Source organism: Triturus cristatus, chromosome 1_2 (assembly GCF_964204655.1).
Source record: "Triturus cristatus chromosome 1_2, aTriCri1.1, whole genome shotgun sequence".
NCBI lineage: Eukaryota > Metazoa > Chordata > Amphibia > Caudata > Salamandridae > Triturus > Triturus cristatus.
This window is the reverse complement of record NC_140580.1, coordinates 848750769-848770986: the sequence shown is the minus strand read 5'-3', so window position 1 is coordinate 848770986 and position 20218 is coordinate 848750769. Positions and strand designations below refer to the sequence as shown.

At 42.3% G+C, this 20218-nt stretch overlaps 1 protein-coding gene across 4 annotated transcripts in view; it reads left to right on the top strand.

Annotated features, from left to right (window-relative positions):
* Nucleotides 1-19867, top strand: part of ZBTB17 (zinc finger and BTB domain containing 17) — a 405882-nt gene extending 386015 nt beyond the window's left edge. For all 4 annotated transcript variants that reach the window (XM_085609022.1, XM_085609021.1, XM_085609020.1 and 1 more), the window contains exons 14-15: nucleotides 11196-11285; nucleotides 19294-19867. In XM_085609022.1, coding sequence (XP_085465148.1) covers nucleotides 11196-11285; nucleotides 19294-19580 — 377 coding nt within the window. In that variant the 3' untranslated portion in view covers nucleotides 19581-19867. The remainder of the gene's footprint in view (nucleotides 1-11195; nucleotides 11286-19293) is intronic.
* Nucleotides 19868-20218: the final 351 nt, after the last annotated feature.

Here is a 20218-nt window from a genome sequence, read left to right as displayed (position 1 = left end):
GCTGCGATCAACACCCAGACGAGGCGGTGAGAAGTGCGAAGTATCCCGACCAGAGCCTAGCTGAGAGAGCAAGATCCGAGGTATACAGAGGCCCACCAGTTTCCGAAGTCCCAAGTCGAGTCCAGTCTCCGCAGTGTTCGAGTCGAGTCCAGTCCGGTTCAAGTTCAGTCCAGTTTCCGAGGCCTTCCGTTTCCGAAGCTACCCGGTGAGTACCATTGCTGGGGAGGCATTTCTGACGTGCACATAGGTTGTGCCGGTCAAGACGGGTTTGGGTACACAAATCCGGTCTGCACTGTTTTAGCAGTGTATATGTACTGTTTAGCAGTATATCAAGTATTCCGAAGTATCTAGTTATTGTCAAAGAATTATGCTTGGTGATTAGTTATGCAGACGATCATCATTGTTGGTTATTTTAAAAGGTTAAAAAATGTTTAATGTTTAATGTTTAATGTGTTAAACGTCCTGCATATTGTGGTATGAATGGTTGTTCATTATTGTGCTTTTGTACTAAGTGTGTTCAAGATTAAGTATCAGATCAGTTCTCAATATGCCGCTCTTTTCGAAACTAAGACAGATCACAACTAGAAAAGGGGTACTCGAAGAAGCTGTTCCCATTCCTCCTAGGGACACTCCAGGGTACTTCATGTATCATAAACATGGCCTAGACGCCATATTATTTCTTGATCTATGGGTAGACTACACTAAGGAATTACCAGAAAGTCAGAGGTGGCCCGCAGCGGGGACCTGGGATGCAGAGTGCATCGTGAAAGTAGAGGAAGAATTATGGAAAAAGAAAGCTAGACAATCACAGAAAGACGCCATTGAATTATGGCGTAAAGAATCACATAGACGAACAGAAAAAGCACGTAGACAGGAAGAGAAGAGTAAAGAGAATTCTAATGAAGTCCGAGAAAATCTATTAATTAAAGAAGGTGCACGAGTGAAATCAGAACAAGTAGACAGACAAAGAAATGCCCTTATGAATGGTATGTATCCCCTTCTGGCCGAAGGATTGCCTAAGGCTACTTCAGAGATACCAAAAGACTTGCCAACCCCATTGTTTCCAATAAAGGTACATCCTAAGGGGCATCCTAGAACCGCAGAAGATGTTTTTCTTTCCTCATATTTAGATGACGCAGCTCCCGAGTATGCAAATTCCGCCCCACATAGACCGCCTGCCAGGGAGGTTCAACGCCAAGATCCAGTACCCGTATCGTTACAGCAACAAGTTCTGACACAAGTTCCGGCAAGCACATCTGTTTCTGCATCTGTTCCTACAGCTACTTCTATAGCTGTATCCACGCCTATAGTTGCTGTATCACGAACAACGAATCCTTTCACACCCGATACCCCAGATGGGGCTACCGGAGGTGCTACCAATATCTTTTCTACACCACCTAGAATAAATAAACTTACTTTTCAAGAGTCAGCACATTCACGTACACCCAAACTCATAAATGCCCGCACGCTTAAGGAACTTCTTGTAGAGTGTAGATATGACCCTGTGCCCGGCAAAGAGGACGAAATGACCCTGGCATCATTACGTATCAGACGAGCCGCGGTGTATCTAGGGAAGTTACCAGGAATGACTGAGCATCTAGATAATATATATCATTTTGTTCAAACAGGGCGAGATTCTGAATGTATTAACAGAGCTATGGAATACCAGAAAGTGGAAATACAGGGGGAACTGTTGCGTTTCCTCATAAATTGTGTGATCAGAAGTCAAGACCGACCGGGGGTAGACCCGGAAGCAATGCAGATTCTTACCAGATGGAGCCAGAATATATCAGAAGGGAGACATGATAAGCAAAACTGTATAATAGCCATGTGCCGAAAGATCCGTAAAGAAATAGAACGCCTACACGAAGAAAGATTAACGGTAGACCAGTTCGAACAAAGCGAGGAAGAAGCATCAGGACTGCCCACAGGACAGTCAGAAACTATAGCCTATGTAGGTAGAAGAAGATCTTGTAATAGTACTAGATGTCTTACTGATCCGATACGTCCGATGTGTCTAGAAAATAACAGGAAATTTCAAACACCAATAATAAATATAAGGTCTAACGAGCATTCATTCCAAGCAGCAGATAAATTACTCCGAGAACGAAGGGGTTATCATTTTCTCGATTCTATGGATGAACAAGAATTAGCCAGGTCAGCTGTCCATTGGGTTGACAGTCCCGGGAAGTATAGTGATGACACAGTAGCTCACACATTTTTGAATCTCACCCCAGATGAACAGCGGTTAGCTGGGATTTATATGATTCAACAACTTCTTATACTATATAAAAGCCAACATTCAGATCCTGGTCCCTTACCTGATATATTGACCGAATTACTCACGAATAGATGGAGAGGTTCAGGTACTAAGCTAATTAAAGAAATACTAGAATCAAGAAAGCAGTACATTCTTTTTATATGCCCAGAACATGTCTCACTGCCCATCAAGGAAAGAACCATGTATTACATGGACAGACAGAATCCCTTACGAGAAGTGCACCCAATAAAGGGCGAGGACAATGAGTTTAAACGTGTATATGTGTATACGCCCATATCGAAAATAGAATTGTTGGAAATGAAGAAAGTGGTACCTAGTCATGACAAAGACCCAGCGGGTTTCCACCGAGAAATTAAAGACATGTTACTCATGGGAGAGTATACCTATCCCGACATTATGACAATATTAAAGGTATTGATGCCTGCTGGCATTTATGAAAAACTCAAGGAAAAAGAGTGGGAGGTAGGAGACCAAAAGATAGAATGGTCAGCTTTAGAAGCAGAAGAGAGGGCCCGAACTGCAGGAGCAGGGCTTGGGGACAAAACTAAAGCACTACCAGGTTTACTAGTACAGGTACTGCCACGTTTATTAACCACGAAAAAGGAAGACTGGGGTGCAATTTCAGCCTGTAAACAAAAGCAAGATGAAGACACTAGTGATTTCTATGCACGATTTGAAAAATGTTTTGGTATAAATAGTGGTATAAAAGCGAGTAGCGAATCATACCCACATCTGTTTGTGACAAAATTAGTGGAAAATTCCTTGCCCCAAGTGAAGAATAGAGTATTAAAATTCGAGAGTACTTGGCAAGGTAACACCCCATCACAAATGTTACAAATGTTACAGTACCATCACAATAGAATTAGAGAGGAACAAGAACATGAACACAGACGCATGAAAGACACGAAAATGAAGATGCTAGTTTCTCAGACAGTTCCAGCTGAAGGACATAAAAAGGGTGTGACACATTCCGGTGATTTCGCAGGACCTATAAAAGGGACATGCAATTATTGTAAAAAGCCAGGTCATTACGTACACGATTGTCCAGTTTTGAAACATAATATCGCCATAGGTAATACAAAAGAAAGACCACGGCCACCTAGACAGGATCAGAATGAACAAGGAGCCCCGCAACATGCACAGTCCATGCCAGCTCCACCACAGTCTGTACAGTTTGTGCCAGCTGCACCAGCGCTGCCTGTTGCTGCCACACAAACCACGACACGACAACTGTACCAGACCGCACAGTATGACTATCCTGATTATCAACGATATGCATGAACCAGCCTAGAGAGGGAAGTTGACTTACCCCTTATCGAGATCCCGGTAGACCAAGAAGGACCTTATGTACATAGTGAATTATTAGGCCAAGATAGAAAATTTTTACTCGATACCGGGGCAAGTCGAACAACCATAAAACGTAGTGAAGTTCCAGGGGCACCCCTCTCAGGCTCGCAGAATATTTCCCTTGGTTTTTCAGGAAAACCTATTGTTAATGAAGTGTCACAACCTCTTCCACTTACGATAGGACCTTTGACCCGAACTACAGATTTATTGCTTACTAAATCATGTCCAGAAAACCTGTTAGGAATAAAAACACTGAAGGCTCTAGGAGCTATAATATGTTGTTCTCCGGAAGGAGTAAGATTGTTTTTATGTGATTTTAAAGGTCATTATGTGTCTAGAGACATGGATCCCCGATTGCAGACTTTACCTACACATCTATGGGCACAAGGCCCTACTGATGTTGGTTGCATGAATATTACACCATATCGAGTCACACTAAAGGCAGGAGTGGTACTACCACGAATGCGACAATACAAGTTACCACCAGATGCTGTAGTGGCTTTACTGCAAATCATTGACGAACTCATTGCCCAAGGAGTGGTTGTAGAAACAGATTCCAATGTATGTAATTCACCGATAATTCCGATTCTCAAACGAACAGATCCGAAGGCCCCACCAGTATATCGATTGGTTATTGATCTGCGCGAATTAAACAAGTGCATTGTGCCACAATTCCCTGTGGTCCCTGATATCTCGTCATTATTGACAGCCATTGATTCCGAAGCAACATTCTTTACTGTAATTGATCTTAAAAACGCCTTTTTCAGCGTCCCAATAGAGCCGGAAAGCCAATATTTGTTCGGATTTAGTTTAAATGGACGTAGCTTTAAATTCTCACGCGCACCTCAAGGATTTACAGAAAGCCCCAGCATCTATAGCCAAGCACTGAAACGAGAACTTGACAGTATCCACATGCCAGTTAACACTGCCTTGCTTCAATATGTCGATGATCTGTTGATCACCGCTAGAAGCGAACCCGAATGTGAGAAAGCATCACTGACAGTTTTACAATTTCTAGCTGAAAAGGGTCACAAGGTGTCCCCTTCTAAGCTGCAATTCTGTGTCCAGCGAGTTATTTACCTTGGTCACTCGCTGTCCAAGGAGGGAAGGCAGCTTACACCAGACCGCATTCAGTTAATAGCTAACATGCCAATACCCAAGACACAAAAGGAGGTGCGGGCTTTCATAGGCCTCACTCCATATTGTAGACAGTGGATCCCTCAGTACGCATTTCTAGCAAAACCACTCATTCAGTTGACAACACAGGAGGCAGCCACATCGACTGTTCTCCCTTGGACTCAGGAACATACACAAGCTTTTGAAAGCCTAAAGAAAGCTTTATGTCAAGCACCTGTTTTAGCAACGCCATGTTACAGAAAACAGTTTACACTCTTTGTTACAGAACGCGAAGGTACTGCCTTGTCAGTACTCACACAGGAACAAGCAGGAGCACACAAACCATGTGCTTATTTTTCTAGTACATTAGATCCCGTAGCTCAGGCTTTGCCTGCATGCCTAAAATCAGTGGCAGCGACAGCTTTAGCAATCAGACAAAGCGATGCCATAGTGTTAGGACATCCATTGACAGTTCAAGTACCACATGCAGTAGAGGTTCTTGTAAATAGAACGCAAACACAACACTTGACTATAGCGCGACTTACAGGGTACGAACTTACATTGTTTCAGCCACACATAGAAATCAGACGCTGTAACACATTGAATCCTGCCACACTTTTGCCAGTAACCGGAACAGACCCACTAGCCCATGACTGTATTGAAGTTATTACAATAACGACGAAACCCAGACAAGACTTGACAGACGTCCCATTGTCAGACCCAGACCTGACGTTGTATGTAGATGGTTCATGTATGAGAACAAGTACAGGAGAGTTAGTGGCCGCTTACGCAGTCACAACATATACTGAAGTCATTGAAACCAATCGTATAAATACTTTGTCAGCTCAAGCCGCAGAGCTCATCGCTCTGACACAAGCCTGTATTCGAGCCACAAATAAAAAAGTCAACATATACACTGATTCACGTTATGCATTCGGAGTCGTACATGACTTCGGCGTGCTGTGGCGAGAGAGAGGTTATTTAACTTCTCACGGTGCCCACATTCAGCACGGACCCCTCATTCATGCCTTATTAGATGCAATACATTTACCCATTGCAATATCGATTATGAAATGCAAAGCACATACGAAAGTTACTGATATCATTTCTCAAGGCAATGATCTAGCTGATAGAACAGCTAAACAGACTGCTCAAACTCAAACATCCGAGATGACAAAGACAATAGTCCAGACGCCAACACATTGTATGACGGTTAAAGATCCTACTCTTGACGTAATTGACATCCAGACACATGCTACACCAGATGAAATAAAGAAATGGACGGAATTAGGAGGGATCCAAACGGATCAAGGATGGATGATGAAGGAAAAGTCTGTGTGGTTCCTTCCTGATTCAATGGTCCAAGTCATTATTAACACTATCCATAGTCCAGCGCATCTAGGAGAGAAAGCTATGCTAGATAGCATTCAACACATTTGGTTCAATAAACATTTACGAGCAGCAGCCAAACAAAAGGTCCGTACCTGTATGATCTGTTGCCAGTTCAACCCAGGAAAAAGTGTTCCCGTAGAACAAGGTGGATTTCATCCTCCTAATCACCCTTTTGAAGTCCTCCAGATGGATTATATCCAGATGGAACGATGTCGAGGATTCAAATATGTTCTCGTAGTTGTGTGTGCTCTTTCCCGTTGGACGGAGGCATACCCGGTTTCAGATTACACTGCCCCGACTACTGCCAAACAGTTGGTTCGAGAATTCTTCCCACGATACGGTTTACCACGTGTTGTTCACTCAGATAACGGCCAGCCGTTCTCATCCGAATTAATGAAACACGTTTCACTTTTGTTAGGTTATCAGTGGAAATTCCACTGTGTCCGACACCCTGAGGCAGCAGGTCTCGTAGAAAGACATAATCAGACTCTGAAAATAAGATTATCCAAAATATGCAGAGAAAAAGGTGTTGACTGGGTAGTAGCACTACCAGTTGCACTCTTTTACACAAGAATGGTAGCACACTCTCGAACAGGGCTATCCCCGTATGAAGTGATCTTCGGCAGACCACCAAATATGTGGGGGACGCCTATGCCACGAAAAATAACTGATATTGACTGTAATATGCTGACAGATTACTTGGCTTCCTTGATGTCTGCACTACAATCTTGTCGTTCACAGGTAGCTGCAGCCTTTCCCGACAACACTGAGGTGAAACCCCTTGACGTAGTTCCGGGGGACCTTGTTCTTGTGAGGAATTTCGACCGAAAGACTCAGCTGGAGCCCAGGTGGAAAGCACCCAAATTGGTCCTGCTCACCACAAGGACAGCCGTGAAGATCGAAGGCAGAAAAGGATGGATTCATTCAAGTCATATCAAGAAATTTCATGGACTTCCTTCGGATGTGAATAGCCCACCTCGTGTGTCTTCACCCATTGACTCAAACCTACCTGTGGCTGAGGCCAACAGTCAGGAACTTTATAAATTAAAGCTCAGGCCCAATTAGTCGAGCAATTTGATTGTTTAAGTCCTCTCCAAGGTGAAGCGGTTGAATTGTCTCTGACATGTATCCCTTGGACCTGAATAGAGAAAACACCCGAAAAATGTTGAAACGACAGGCGTACTGTAAATCACTGCGTAGCCATTGCATAATGACGTTATTAATTTTGTTTTTCTTAAGTCTTTTAATAATTACTGCAAGTATATTGTTGCACATATATTATCCTGTTTCTAGACATGTTTACAATGTTACTGCTGAACATTCTTTTAGTGAATTACCTCCGCTTGAATTGTCATACAGATTTGCGCTGCGCAATAACACTTTTATTAGTATGTTACATCATTCCCATCAGGTTAGCAATGCTACAAACTGTTGGATATGTGGCCGACTCCCTCCCTATCAGAATTATAAAGGAATTTTACCTCTTTTTCCATACCCGTTCACACACAACGGCTCCTGTGGAGCATGGTTTAGCCTAATTAATTCTCTGGATTCGAATTCTGCAGTTTATCAAGATAACTGGGTATGGGGACATTTGAATTTAGTTTTGCTTAAGGTCTGCTACCCCAACAAGGAGGGACTTCCCCAGAGAACAGGAACTGATCTAGAAAATGAAGTATATGGATTAGGTAATTTTACGCTTAATCTTATGATCCTAAATATCGAATCCGAAGCTACTCCAATTTTGCCCGCTATGTCAATATTTCCAGTAAAAGGTGAATTATGTGTAAGAAAGAATGGTTCCATTCATATGGGCCATAGTAGATGCACCACTGTAGTAAAATTTAGTGATCAAGGCAAGTCCACATTTAGAGCTTCCCGCCATTCCTATTTCATATGTGGTCAGACGGCATATGTACGTTTGCCTCTAGATTGGGATGGTACTTGCTACATTGGATTCCTTTTGCCACCTGTTTTTCTAGCTCCCTCCGATTATCACAGAAACACTCATTTAGTAAATAATAGAGTAAGGAGAGATCTCCCGATAGTCGATTACACTGAAACAGCATGGGAAAAATACACAGATTTCAATAAAGGTCTCTTTCCCTATATAGGTACTGTTACTAATAGTAAGCTGATACGTAGATTAACTAGAACCCTTGAAGCAGTAGTGAATGAAACTATTTCCGCTTTAGGCAATTTAACAGAAGAGCAGTCTGCTATGCGGATTGTTGTGCTTCAAAATCGTCTTGTCCTTGACGTCATCCTGGCCGATAGGGGCGGAGCTTGTAGGGTCATCGGATCAAGCTGTTGCATTTTCATACCAGAAAATTCGCCATCTGTATATAAGGCCATAACCCGCCTTCATAAGATTGTAAGCCAGATACACCAGAACCCAGGCACCTGGACTTGGTCCGGTTGGTTTTGGAGCGTGATATCAGCCTGGGGATGGAGAGTTCTATCCTTCCTAGGTATTGGCCTTCTCATATTATTCAGTTGCTGCTTATGCCTGCAATGTGGACCAGCGATTTGTGGTCTGTGTGCCACATCGTGCATTCCACATCAAGATTTTCATTCAAGATCCCGGAAGAAGAAAGAAGAACAAATGATGCTATATGAACAGATCAATGGATTAATGAAGATTGATATCTCTTGACGGGCAAGTAGGGGACAAGGAGGGAATGTGGAAATATGGATTTTTCTGGTCAGTTATGTCCCCTATCTTGGACCCCAACGGTTCTATGTGCATGTTACAAGTACATGTATGTTCCCTCCAGTTCCAGTTATGAAGACGCAAACACATGTGCGTCCACCGTTAACATGTCCTCTGTTGATCCGCCATGAATGGGCCGGATATTCCATTCCTAAGTACGAAAGGCCACCGCCTTTATATGGTTCACTTATGCCATTTTACAGTCCAGGCAAGTAGGCCCTGATTCTGTCATCAAGCTTTTCTTGCCTTCTGCCTCTGAAAACTCCAGTCTGAGCCTGCATCTGTGACCATGAACTTTGTCTCATTCTCTGCGCGGCTCACGAAGCCTGACATCAGCCTATTCTCTGCCAAGAACTGTATTTCACCTTCGAAAATTATCTGCTCCGTTCCCTGCCCGATGCATTCCTGTCTAGTAGTTTAAGTAAACATTCTTCCAGCTACCAAGCAAAGGCCCGGCTTCTCTGTCTTTATGCAAGTAATTCATAGCCCTGTTACTATGGAAAATTCCTGCCCTCGCATCTAGTGTAGACACTTAGACGCTTGTACACACACACACAGTCAGTATAGGATAGATTTTGTCCAAGAGTCCTTCCTTTGTGGATAACATAGTTCTTTAAACATAGGATGTTAGATATGATTTGGGATTAGGTTGACTTGACCCCCCAGACTTCTTGTCTCCACATGTAGAGCTAAATGTCAAGTCCCCCTCACCCCCTAGTTGAACGTCAATCACACGTCATACTGCTGCGCGCGCATCTATGCCAAGTATAATCTTATGGATCCACCTATATATGACATCATAACCAATTATGTTCCTTTTTACTCCTCATTACACCCATTTTCGGTTACGCATGTGAATCGTCACCTTCCTTATCAATTGTTACGCCTCCCGCATCTATTTCATTGTAATGTATGTTCTATAAAAGTCATTTCTTGTCAATAATGTATGTACTTCACTTCCTGAACCTTCGTGGTGACGGAACTTGGAGCAACCGATTATAATCGTTCATTGGAATAAAGCCCATTCCGAACCTCTAATACCACGGATTCTGCCTCTCATTTTACTGAGCTATTTTATTATGTTTCCGTATCAAATTAAGTCCCGGTAATGAATTTTATTTACCACAGAGGGAACACTATTGGATTGAAAGTCCGCATATTAAAGGTTAGATTCGTATGTAACTCAGGGAAATTGTAGGGCTAGTTTTCTTCTACTCAGAAGTAGGATTTTGTTTCATTTATGTTTACGTCACGCCGATTGCGTTATTTCTAGGCTGCTCAATATTTTAACCAGATCGTTTTTGTTGTTAAATATGTTTGTTAAAGCTTCAAATGATTGTTTATAAAGTAGATGTAAATAGGCATATTCATATCGTCGCTTTTACACCCCCTACCCTTAACTCCGATATAAAGAAATAGCCATAATTATGTCGTCTACACAGAGGTCCAAATTGCCCTGCCAAGGTCGGGCCCACAGAAAATGCTATTCTCCGAGTTATGTCAGATTGTTCTATTATCTCAGTTTACAAAATACAAAAACAATGTCAGGAGCAATGCCAATAGCTCTAACTTTAACAATGCCGAGACCATTGCATTGTAAATGCTTGTTAAAATATGGGACAGGTAATTGCAAGGATGCCATGAAACTCTTGTTTAGCCTGGAGACACCGATGGAACTGGCTAGGTTTGCTAAATTTGCACACAATGTTAAAGAATGTTTAAGTAACGCACCTTGCACTTTAGAATTTTAAGACTGCACGAAATCTCTCTTCCAAAATAGGTCTTTGAATGCCTCTCTATGTTGAAATTCTATATGAATGTGCCTGTTTTGTGAAGTTTCTGCCCAGGGGAAAAGTCCCCAGTTTAAAAAACAAAGAGAGCCGGTGCGTACCCATCTCGCACTTTTTATTCCCTGTACTTTGTATAAATTGATACATGGGTTTTAGTGTTTTTATAATCTATGATCTGTATATTTAGGATTTGTTTTACTGGATGTAGTACATCAAATGTGTAGTAGTTAATGATGCCTATTGTAGCAAGTAAGTTTTGCGGATATTATATAGGAGACTTTTTGTAACAATTTTTGTTAATTGATACAATAAAAAATATTCATTCATTCATTCATTTATTCACAAGGAGTTTCAGGTCTTTGCACAGAGTACAATGTGTTCCCACTATTTGGTAAAGCAAGGCTATGTGCTGTCAAACCTACAATGCTACCTGCTGCTGGTTTTCTAACAAAGAAGAATAGTACTGTTGAAAATCTGTAGGAATTACAGCAGCATACAAACGTTTTGTTATTAATTCAAATATTGAATTGGTTTTCATTTTTTTCCACAATGCCAGTTGTACCAGTGACAGCCGATGTGACAGCAGACGAAACAGAAGCGCTTAAGGCAGAAATAACAAAAGCTGTCAAGCAGGTGCAGGAGGCAGGTGAGTTGTGTTTCTGTTTTTACCAATGGCCGAGAACTGGTTATTTTCCAATACGATAAACAGCGGAACGTCACTGTGAAATTTGGTTTTGAACAGCAAAGCTGCATCAATTTGATTCTGTTTAATAAAACTTTAGGTATGACTGATCTTCCGCAGGAAAATGCCTTGAATATGCCCTATACCCAAACAATGTAACAAGGATAAGCCTCTAAATCCAAACTGGATCCCCATCCAGTTCCCATGCCTTTATAACTTCCTATGCCCATGCCAGAGTCGAAGTTCCGCAAAGGCATGTAACCACTGGCACATTCATTTGAAGAGAATGTTTTGTGTTTGTGTTCACTAATGTTTTGGATGAAGGTAGTTTGCTAACCACATACGGAATGCCAACCCAGTCACAAACAGTACAATCAAAGTTTAGGTGTGTTGCCTTGACTTTAGAAGCCTGAAATATCTGAGATGAAGGTAATCTACTTTACATTTACTTATAAATAGGATATGTGACTTTACAGACCGATACATTTAAAATCAAGATATATTATTAAGATAAAATTGCAAACAAAAAAGGGAAGATTGACTCAGTAGAACACGTTCAGATTGGGATGATTGCATACAGCAGTGAGGCAAGCATATGGCAATCAAATACTTCAAAGTGCCAGAGGACCCCAGTTGTCTTACAATGATAAATCCCACCAAATCCTGCTTTGGCAAGCTGTACAACTAAAAATAAATAAAAACAAGCATTGGCATAGCCAATAGGTCTCGTCTTTGGGACCTTATAAGTGTTTAGCCAGAGCTATTGGCTTTGCCAATGTCTTTAAGCTATGTTGTAGAGAAGTGTGCCTGCTTTGCAGCATGTTGAGAGGTTATAATAAAAAAGTGTTATAAGCATTTTTGTTACCTCATATATAACCAAGAAGACATTATGTACTGCTGAACAAACCTATTAAAAAAATAATTAACATAAAAAATCTCTTCTAGGTTTTTTGTCCTTGCAATGCTGGCAACTTATTCCTGCCTGTTCCAATTCTTGTTTGTTATAGTTTTTGGGGTGTTATTTTGGGGGTGGGGGGACATAAACAACAAGAGAGTAGAGGTTGGGAAATAGTACATGAATTACAACATAAGCAGCGGACGAACACTAGGGGAGAATCGACAGATGCCACATTCCAAGGGCAGACTGAGGTGGTGCTGAGTGATGCTGAGGTAGTGGTGTGTTGGTGTGGAGGTGGTGCTGAATGATACGCAGGTGGTGCTAAGTGATGCTGTGTTGGTGCTGTGCTGAAGTGATGCTGCTCTGATGCTGAGGTGGTGCTGGGCTGATGCTGAAGTGGTGCTGTGTTGGTGCTTTAACTGCTGCTGAGGTAGGGCTGTGCTAGTGGTGGTGCACTGATGCGGAGGGAACAAGGTCCAGGAGCTGTAACCAACAACTGGTAAAAACAACATCATGACATTCATAATTCTCTTCCAGGGGCTATGAACAGTAAAAGGGTCAGACCAGGGTGGGAAAGAACTACTAGTACATAGCATAGTTTTCTCTGTTAAAAACTGCATAAGAGAACATGAAAGATACCTCAGTGCATTAAAAGGAGTATGTCTCCGTAAAGGAGTTCAGTATCAGGGATAGGAAGACAACATATATGTTTAAAGTTACACATACACACTTATGAAAATCCCAGGGTTCTTTTTTATAAAAATGTTTATTTAATAAGCATATATGACTTAATATTAACACTATACTAAAAGAGTACTGAACTAAAGTACTTTTAAATAAATGTTAGTGAATTTAGCAGCCGCATATTTGGATAGTCTTATTGTTGAAAAATCTATTTAAATGAACAGTAAATAGAAAGACGTGCAATTGAAGAACTCCAAGTCTGAGTTATTAGTGCTAGAACACAAATGCTATAACGTGTGCACAATTTGTGAGAAGTCACGCTTGCACGGAAGCCTGAATGTTGTAAAATTAATATTTTTTTTAATTTTTTATAATAGCGGGTCTGGTTACTGCCTGGAGGTCACCAACAATACTCCAAACATTCCCCCAAGGTCACACAATCTCTCACCGGATCACCTACACCTCCTCAAAACAGAGGTTCAGTCTCTTCTCCTAAAAGGGGCTATAGAGCCTGTACCACCACAACACCACGGGTCGGGCGTCTACTCCTTTTACTTCCTAATACCCAAAAAGGATGGTTCTCTCAGACCAATATTGAACCTCAGAGAGCTAAATCTTTAAATACAGTCAGACCGTTTTCACATAGTAACACTTCAACAAGTACTACCACTTCTGCAAGAGGGCGACTTTGTCTACTCTAGACTTAAAGGACGCCTATTTCCATATTCCAATCCATCACGCTCCTCGCAACTTTCTCAGATTTGTGATAGCAGGTCAACATTACCAGTTCAAGGTACTCACGTTCGAAGTCACCACTGCCCCCAGAGTCTTTCACAAAGTGTCAGGCTTTAGTCGCTGCTCACTTGAGAAGACAACACCTCCATGTCTTCCCCTACTTGGACGACTGGCTCATCAAAGCCAGTACGTATCCAAAATGTCTCGAGCACACTCACCGATCAATTCAGTTACTACATCAACTGTGGTTCACAGTCAATGTGCTAAAATCACATCTCCAGCCTGCCAATACTCAAAACTACCTAGGAGCCACCTTAAATACTGAAAAGGCTCTGGCCTTTCCCAATGCAGCCACAATTAGCAAAATTCAGGCTTTAGTTCTCCAGTTTCAATCAAATCACTCGCTTCCAGCTCGGGTGTATAGGCAAGTTCTGGGAATGACGGCATCTTGCATCATGATTGCTCCCCGTGCCAGGCTGCACATGCGTCCCCTTCAGGAATGCTTAGCGAGTCAGTGAAACCAATCACAGTGTCTATTATCCGAACTAGTGTTGGTAAGCGGCCGTACTCATCTCTCTCTGCAGTGGTGGAACCCACAAAATCTATCGGAAGGACGGCCCTTCATAGACCCATTTCACAGATCATACTAACAGCGGACGCGTCCCTCACTGGCTGGGGAGCTCATCTTCAGCACCACACAGTGCAAGGCCTATGGAGCTAACAGCGAAAGTTGCTCCACATCATCCATTTAGAACTGCTTGCAATCTTTCTGGCTCTCAAGGCATTTCAAACTCACCTGGTTGGCAAAACTGTCTTAGTTTGTACCGAAAACATGACAGCCATGTATTACATACAAAAATGTGGGGGGGGGGGGGTACCCACACCCGCTCTCCGAGGGCAATACACTATGGATGAACTGGTCAGGGATATTTGCCTATGCTTTTCCGCCTCTCCCACTCATTCCATTAGTGGTTCGAAATCTCAGGCAAACATCCCTCACACTGATCCTAGTAGCTCCCACATGGGCCCGTCAACCATGGTTCACAACCCTATTGGAGCTGTCTCTGGTCCCGCATCAAAAGCCACACCTAACATCCAGTCTCCTCACACAGAGCCATGGAGAAATCAGACACCCTGATCCCAAACAACTGAACTTCGCGATCTGGCTCCTGAAGTCATAGAGTTTGGTTATCTGAACCTTCCACCAGACTGCAGGAACATCATCAGGGAGACCAGAAGGCCTACCACAAGAGCCTGTTACGCAGCTAAATGGAAATGCTTTGTTATTTATTGCAATAACAGTCACATCAGCCCTCTTGATGCTTCCATACAAAACGGCATCTGCTATCTTGCACTTGCAGCAGTCAGGATTGGCTTACACCTCCATCCGGCTACATCTTGTTGCAGTAGCTGCGTATCTATAAAATAGGCAACATTTATCGCATTTCAGAGTGCCCGCAATTTAAGCTTTCATGGAAGGACTTAAGAGTCATACCACTAAGACTCCCACTTGCCCCAGTGTGGAATCTTAACATAGTCCTCACAAGATTAATGGGGCCACCCTTTGACCCCATGTATAAATGCGAGCCACCGTTTCTCTCTTGAAAAACCGCTTTCCTCATTGCAATCACTTCACTGAGGAGAGTGGGTGAACTACAGGCACGAACCATAGAAGAACCTTTTTTCCAACTGCACAGAGACAGCGTGGTTCTTTGTACAAACCCAAAATTTCTTTCTAAGGTAGTATCTGCATTTCACATAAATCAGTCGGTAGAGTTACCTGCACTCTTACCTCAACCTGATTATTTTGCAGAACGAGCTCTACACACCTTAGATGTCAGAAGAGCACTTTTATATTACATCGAAAGAACAAAATCATATTGTAAAACCAAACAACTTTTTGTTGCTTTTGCACCACCACACAAGGGCAATCCTATCTCCAAATCGGGTATTGCAAGGTGGATCGTTAAATGCATTCAAACTTGTTATGCAAAAGCAAAAAGAACACTAACTGTACCCCCTAGAGCGCATTCCACTCGCAAGTTAGGAGCTACTATGGCTTTCTTCGGAAACATCCCCATAGTTGACATTTGCAAAGCTGCAACATGGTCTACACCGCACACATTCACCAAACACTATTGTGTAGATGTGTTAGTGAGGCAACAAGCTAATGTGGGCCAAGCAGTACTTAAAACACTATTTCAGACAATTCCAGTAGCTACAGGTTAGCCACCGCTTTGGGAGAATACTGCTATAGTCAATACAAAGCTTGTGATCTACTGTTCACAATCCTCAAACTGATAATGTTACTTACACAGTAAACATCTGTTCTTGGCATGTACAGCTGTAGATTCACATGCACCCACCCGCCTCCCCAGGTACCTGTAGCTGCTGCAGTTCTCTCTTTGGTATACATACATAAGCATGGACATCTCTATTCTACTCTTACTAACTCCTTTCTCACCATCTGCGGTAAAACAATCTAACAATGGAGTCGATGCCCACGCGCACTATCACCGAAAGGACTTACCTACCTGGTGACTGGAAAAGACTTCTTTAAAAAAAAAAAACTGCAAACATCCGGACCCAACACTAGATTGCACGAGTATGTAAAGCATGTGAATCTACAGCTGTACATGCCAAGAACAGATGTTTACTGTGTAGGTAACATTATCCTTATTCAAGATTCAGGGCTTGGCTTTGCTAATGCAGTGCATTTTTAGTTGGTCAGATGTGGGACTCGGGATGGAGGAGTCCTGCAACATCTGAGTTCTTAAAAAATAATCCCAGTGTCAATTCTAGCTGATATTGTTCTTTGCAAGCATCCAAAGCTGCAGCCCTCTGCCCTGGAATTCCACCCCGTCATGCCCCACAAACAATTTGGGTATTCTGGATGTTCAGAGGCCAGCAGATACAGGCACATTTAACCTTGTGTGCCAAATGTTGTGAGAAAAGTGGATTATTAATTGGGGTGGTTGTGAGACCGTACTAAGTAATATTTTCACCAATCCGCATCCATTCCAGTAAAGTTTTTTTTAAATCTAAACCATTTAGCTTTGTCCTAGTTAGCTGTATTAGAAGCAGTCTCGCTTAACTTGCACAAATAAGTGTAAAGCATTTATCAGTACCAAAACAGTTAGTGAGTAAGAGCCACGACACAATAAAACTCCACTCCACTCCACTCTTTAAAAATAGTATATATTTATCTTTAAATAGATACCAAAATGACAAAAATCTAATGAAGGAAACTGGAGTTATGATTTTTACAAGGTTTTTATAAATCACTGCCATTCATTCAAAGTTCCAATTAATTTGATAAATCACTGTTTTTTCACTGTACACGGTAGTCTGTCAGCCTCGAACTCAAGGATGCAGAGCAAAGTCAAAGTTTCAGGCCGACTGTGATGAAGTGCAGATCTGATTCAGATGCCGGATTGCTCCCGGTCAGTTTTACCTGGTTCTTTTTCTGGTCGACTGTCGAGTCGGCAGGGTCCTCTGCAGCTTAAGTCCAGCGTTTGGTTCGACGTTGATGGACCGACAAAGTCCAGCAGTCTAGTGAAGAGCCTTGATTCTCAGACAGTTTTCTTTTGCTTTTGGATTGGAAGTTGCAGATCTGTAGTAAGAAAGAGTACACTCTGGCAACAGCCAATGGTCCAGGACTTGAGGGACACCTGTTAGGGGCTAGGATTCCATGGACCGACAAAGTCCAGCAGTCTAGTGAAGAGCCTTGATTCTCAGACAGTTTTCTTTTGCTTTTGGCTTGGAAGTTGCAGATCTGTAGTAAGAAAGAGTACACTCTGGCAACAGCCAATGGTCCAGGACTTGAGGGACACCTGTTAGGGGCTAGGATTCCATCTCATGGGCTACACCAGCAGAGCCCAGGGTAGTCCTTTACAGTTCGACCTGGTCAGCTGGGTACTTTGCAGGTGCAGAACTTCTTTAGCTTTTTTGTCCTTAAACCTTAACAGAAAGCTATCCAACTAGCCTTTGGAGTCCGCTCACTGGTCTTTGGAAGCAGTTCCAGCCCTTGGGGTCTCTCACCACCGGTTCAACAGCAGTAGCAGTCCTCTTTTTGAAGTCCTGTCTTGGTTCTGCAGATGCAGTCATCCTTGGTACAGCCTTTCTTTCTGAGGTCCACAGGTTTGGCAGGTGCAGTCCTTCTGTTCTTTCCAAGTCTAGAAGTGGTCTGAGGCTGGAAGCCAGGGATGCCACTTTTATGCCAATTACGAGATTATGGATGGGAAGGACTCCCGAACCAATGGGGCTACATATCCAACAAGGTAACCCTACCCACTCTTTCATCGTTTCCTGTAGGGTTGGCGCTACACAATACCACAGTGCATCTCTGTGCCCAAATCCAAGATGTCAGGACCCTTCTTCCTGGGACAGAGCCACAGGCACAGTCCTAAGGAGTTTCCAGCATAAATAGCCGCCACTCTTGGAATATTGGTTCTGCAACTGGTTTCCCCCCTCTGGAACATATTCCAGCCTGTCTACTAACTCAAAGGGAAGGGCAGGCTACAGTGTGATTCACGTTTGCTTATCATTCATCTGTGGCCAAAGCCCTCTGGCCATCATAAAGGGGGAGGTCACACCTTCTCTCACCAATAGACCTTTTGTTCCCTGTTCCTGGGAGTGCTTCACATCTCCTGGCCTGAGGACAGCAGTCTGTCACGGGTGATAACTGCTGTAGTTAATCGGAAATAGCTGCTAGAACTTTGGGTCAAGAAAGCGGTGACATTCTAAAGTCACCTTTGCATGAAACGTTTTTTAAATCGGAGTTCAGAAATAAATCGGGTTTACTGTAACAATAATTTTGATGTCTCAAAATACTATAGTGGGTGGTCCCAAATGGAAGTTGGCACTTATTGATTTGGCTAGTGTATCCTCATGTTGCCTAATGGGACTACCAGCCTTGCTACAGTGAAAACGCCAATAGTGAGTTTTCACTGTCAGGACATGTAAAACACAAAATAAGCATGTCCTTCTTTTTAATATCCTGTACCCTGCCTTAAGGGCTTCTAAGACTTACCCTAATAGAATTATATAGGGAACAGTCATAATGTTCTAACATTCCTGGAACAACTTTTAAATTAGACAGACACTGAATGTGCATTTGCATAAGCTTGATTACCATAACTTCATGAGACATTTACAGAAGAATATGCTAGAAATGTGCATTTGATGGAATTACAGTTCATCACTTGTTGCTTGTTCAATAGCAGGTTTTCATACTGACGTGAAAGGCGTCTCTGCACTGGAAGACTGTGAATCTCAACATTGTGACATGTCGCATCCTTTCACTGTTTCAAACAAACTGAATAGGGATATATTATTGAAAAGAGGCACTTTATCAGTATGTTCTGTTTTATTTTATATTTTTTTTATCATGCTTATACAGGTAATGTGTGTATATCATTTTGCATGCTCCTTGAAGCTGGATCTGATCTGCCTTTGATGCAGATTTAAAAATCAATTTACTACTATGTTACAAAAATTGTGTATTTATACAAGTTTCCAGTTGTATCTTGTTCTTTAAGTTGATGCGAGCCAAGTACCAAGATCAGATTGATGCCTTAATTTCAACCATCTAAGAATATAAAATGTTCTGCTTTTCTATTAATCAGGTATTCTTTTACTCCTTTCTCATAACAGATCCCAATACACAGATCCTGTATGCATGTGATTCCTGCGGGGAAAAGTTCCTGGACGCCAACAGCTTGGCACAGCATGTTCGGATCCACACGGCACAGGCCTTGGTTATGTTCCAAGCCGACACAGACTTTTACCAGCAGTACAGTTCATCCACCAACTGGCAGACAGAGCAGGTTATCCAGCCGGGAGAGCTGCTGTTCAGAGCCAGGGATGTTGCTGAAGTACAGTCCACCACTGTGATCTCTGAGGAACCTCAGACTGTTGAATGCCACAGCCCTTCGGAATAAAGTACAGGAAAGAACTCAAAGGACACTGCTGACTCAAGCAGCAGAAGTGATGTGCTTCTGGTTTTCCTGACTACTGAGAATTCAAAGTACTCCTCCCTTCTGCCCACAAAAGCACACGTCTGAAAGCTGAGACGATCTGTCTCACAAAACTTATGAAGCTTTATGTACATTTTATTTAATACAGAGACCACATAAATTATGTATAAAAAGCACTCAACTTGGGCAGCAAGAATAATCAGCTTCTAGGTTTGGTGATCAATTGAAATAAATCCTATTTTCTATTTAAACTGATTGCAGCATATGACACTGACATTAAGGCTGGGGGATTTTGTGGGTTATTCCGTTGCAGTTTGTAAAACAAATCCTTCCTGCTGGTATACTACAGACTGTAGATTATTTTGTTAGTGAGAGCTGGTGTTGCCTGCTTCATGGTACGTTTGACTTGTTTGTTTCAGTTTTCCAACAAAGTCTTTAAAAATAAGGATCCTGAACACTTAGGTTTATGTCAGAACATTGAACAAAGTTTTGGAATTCACATAACTGAAACAAATCTATCATTCAGGTCAGAAAGCCAGGAGTGTTTAATGAATTCAGATAGCAGAACTTGCTCATTTCACATTTCATATACAGTAACATCT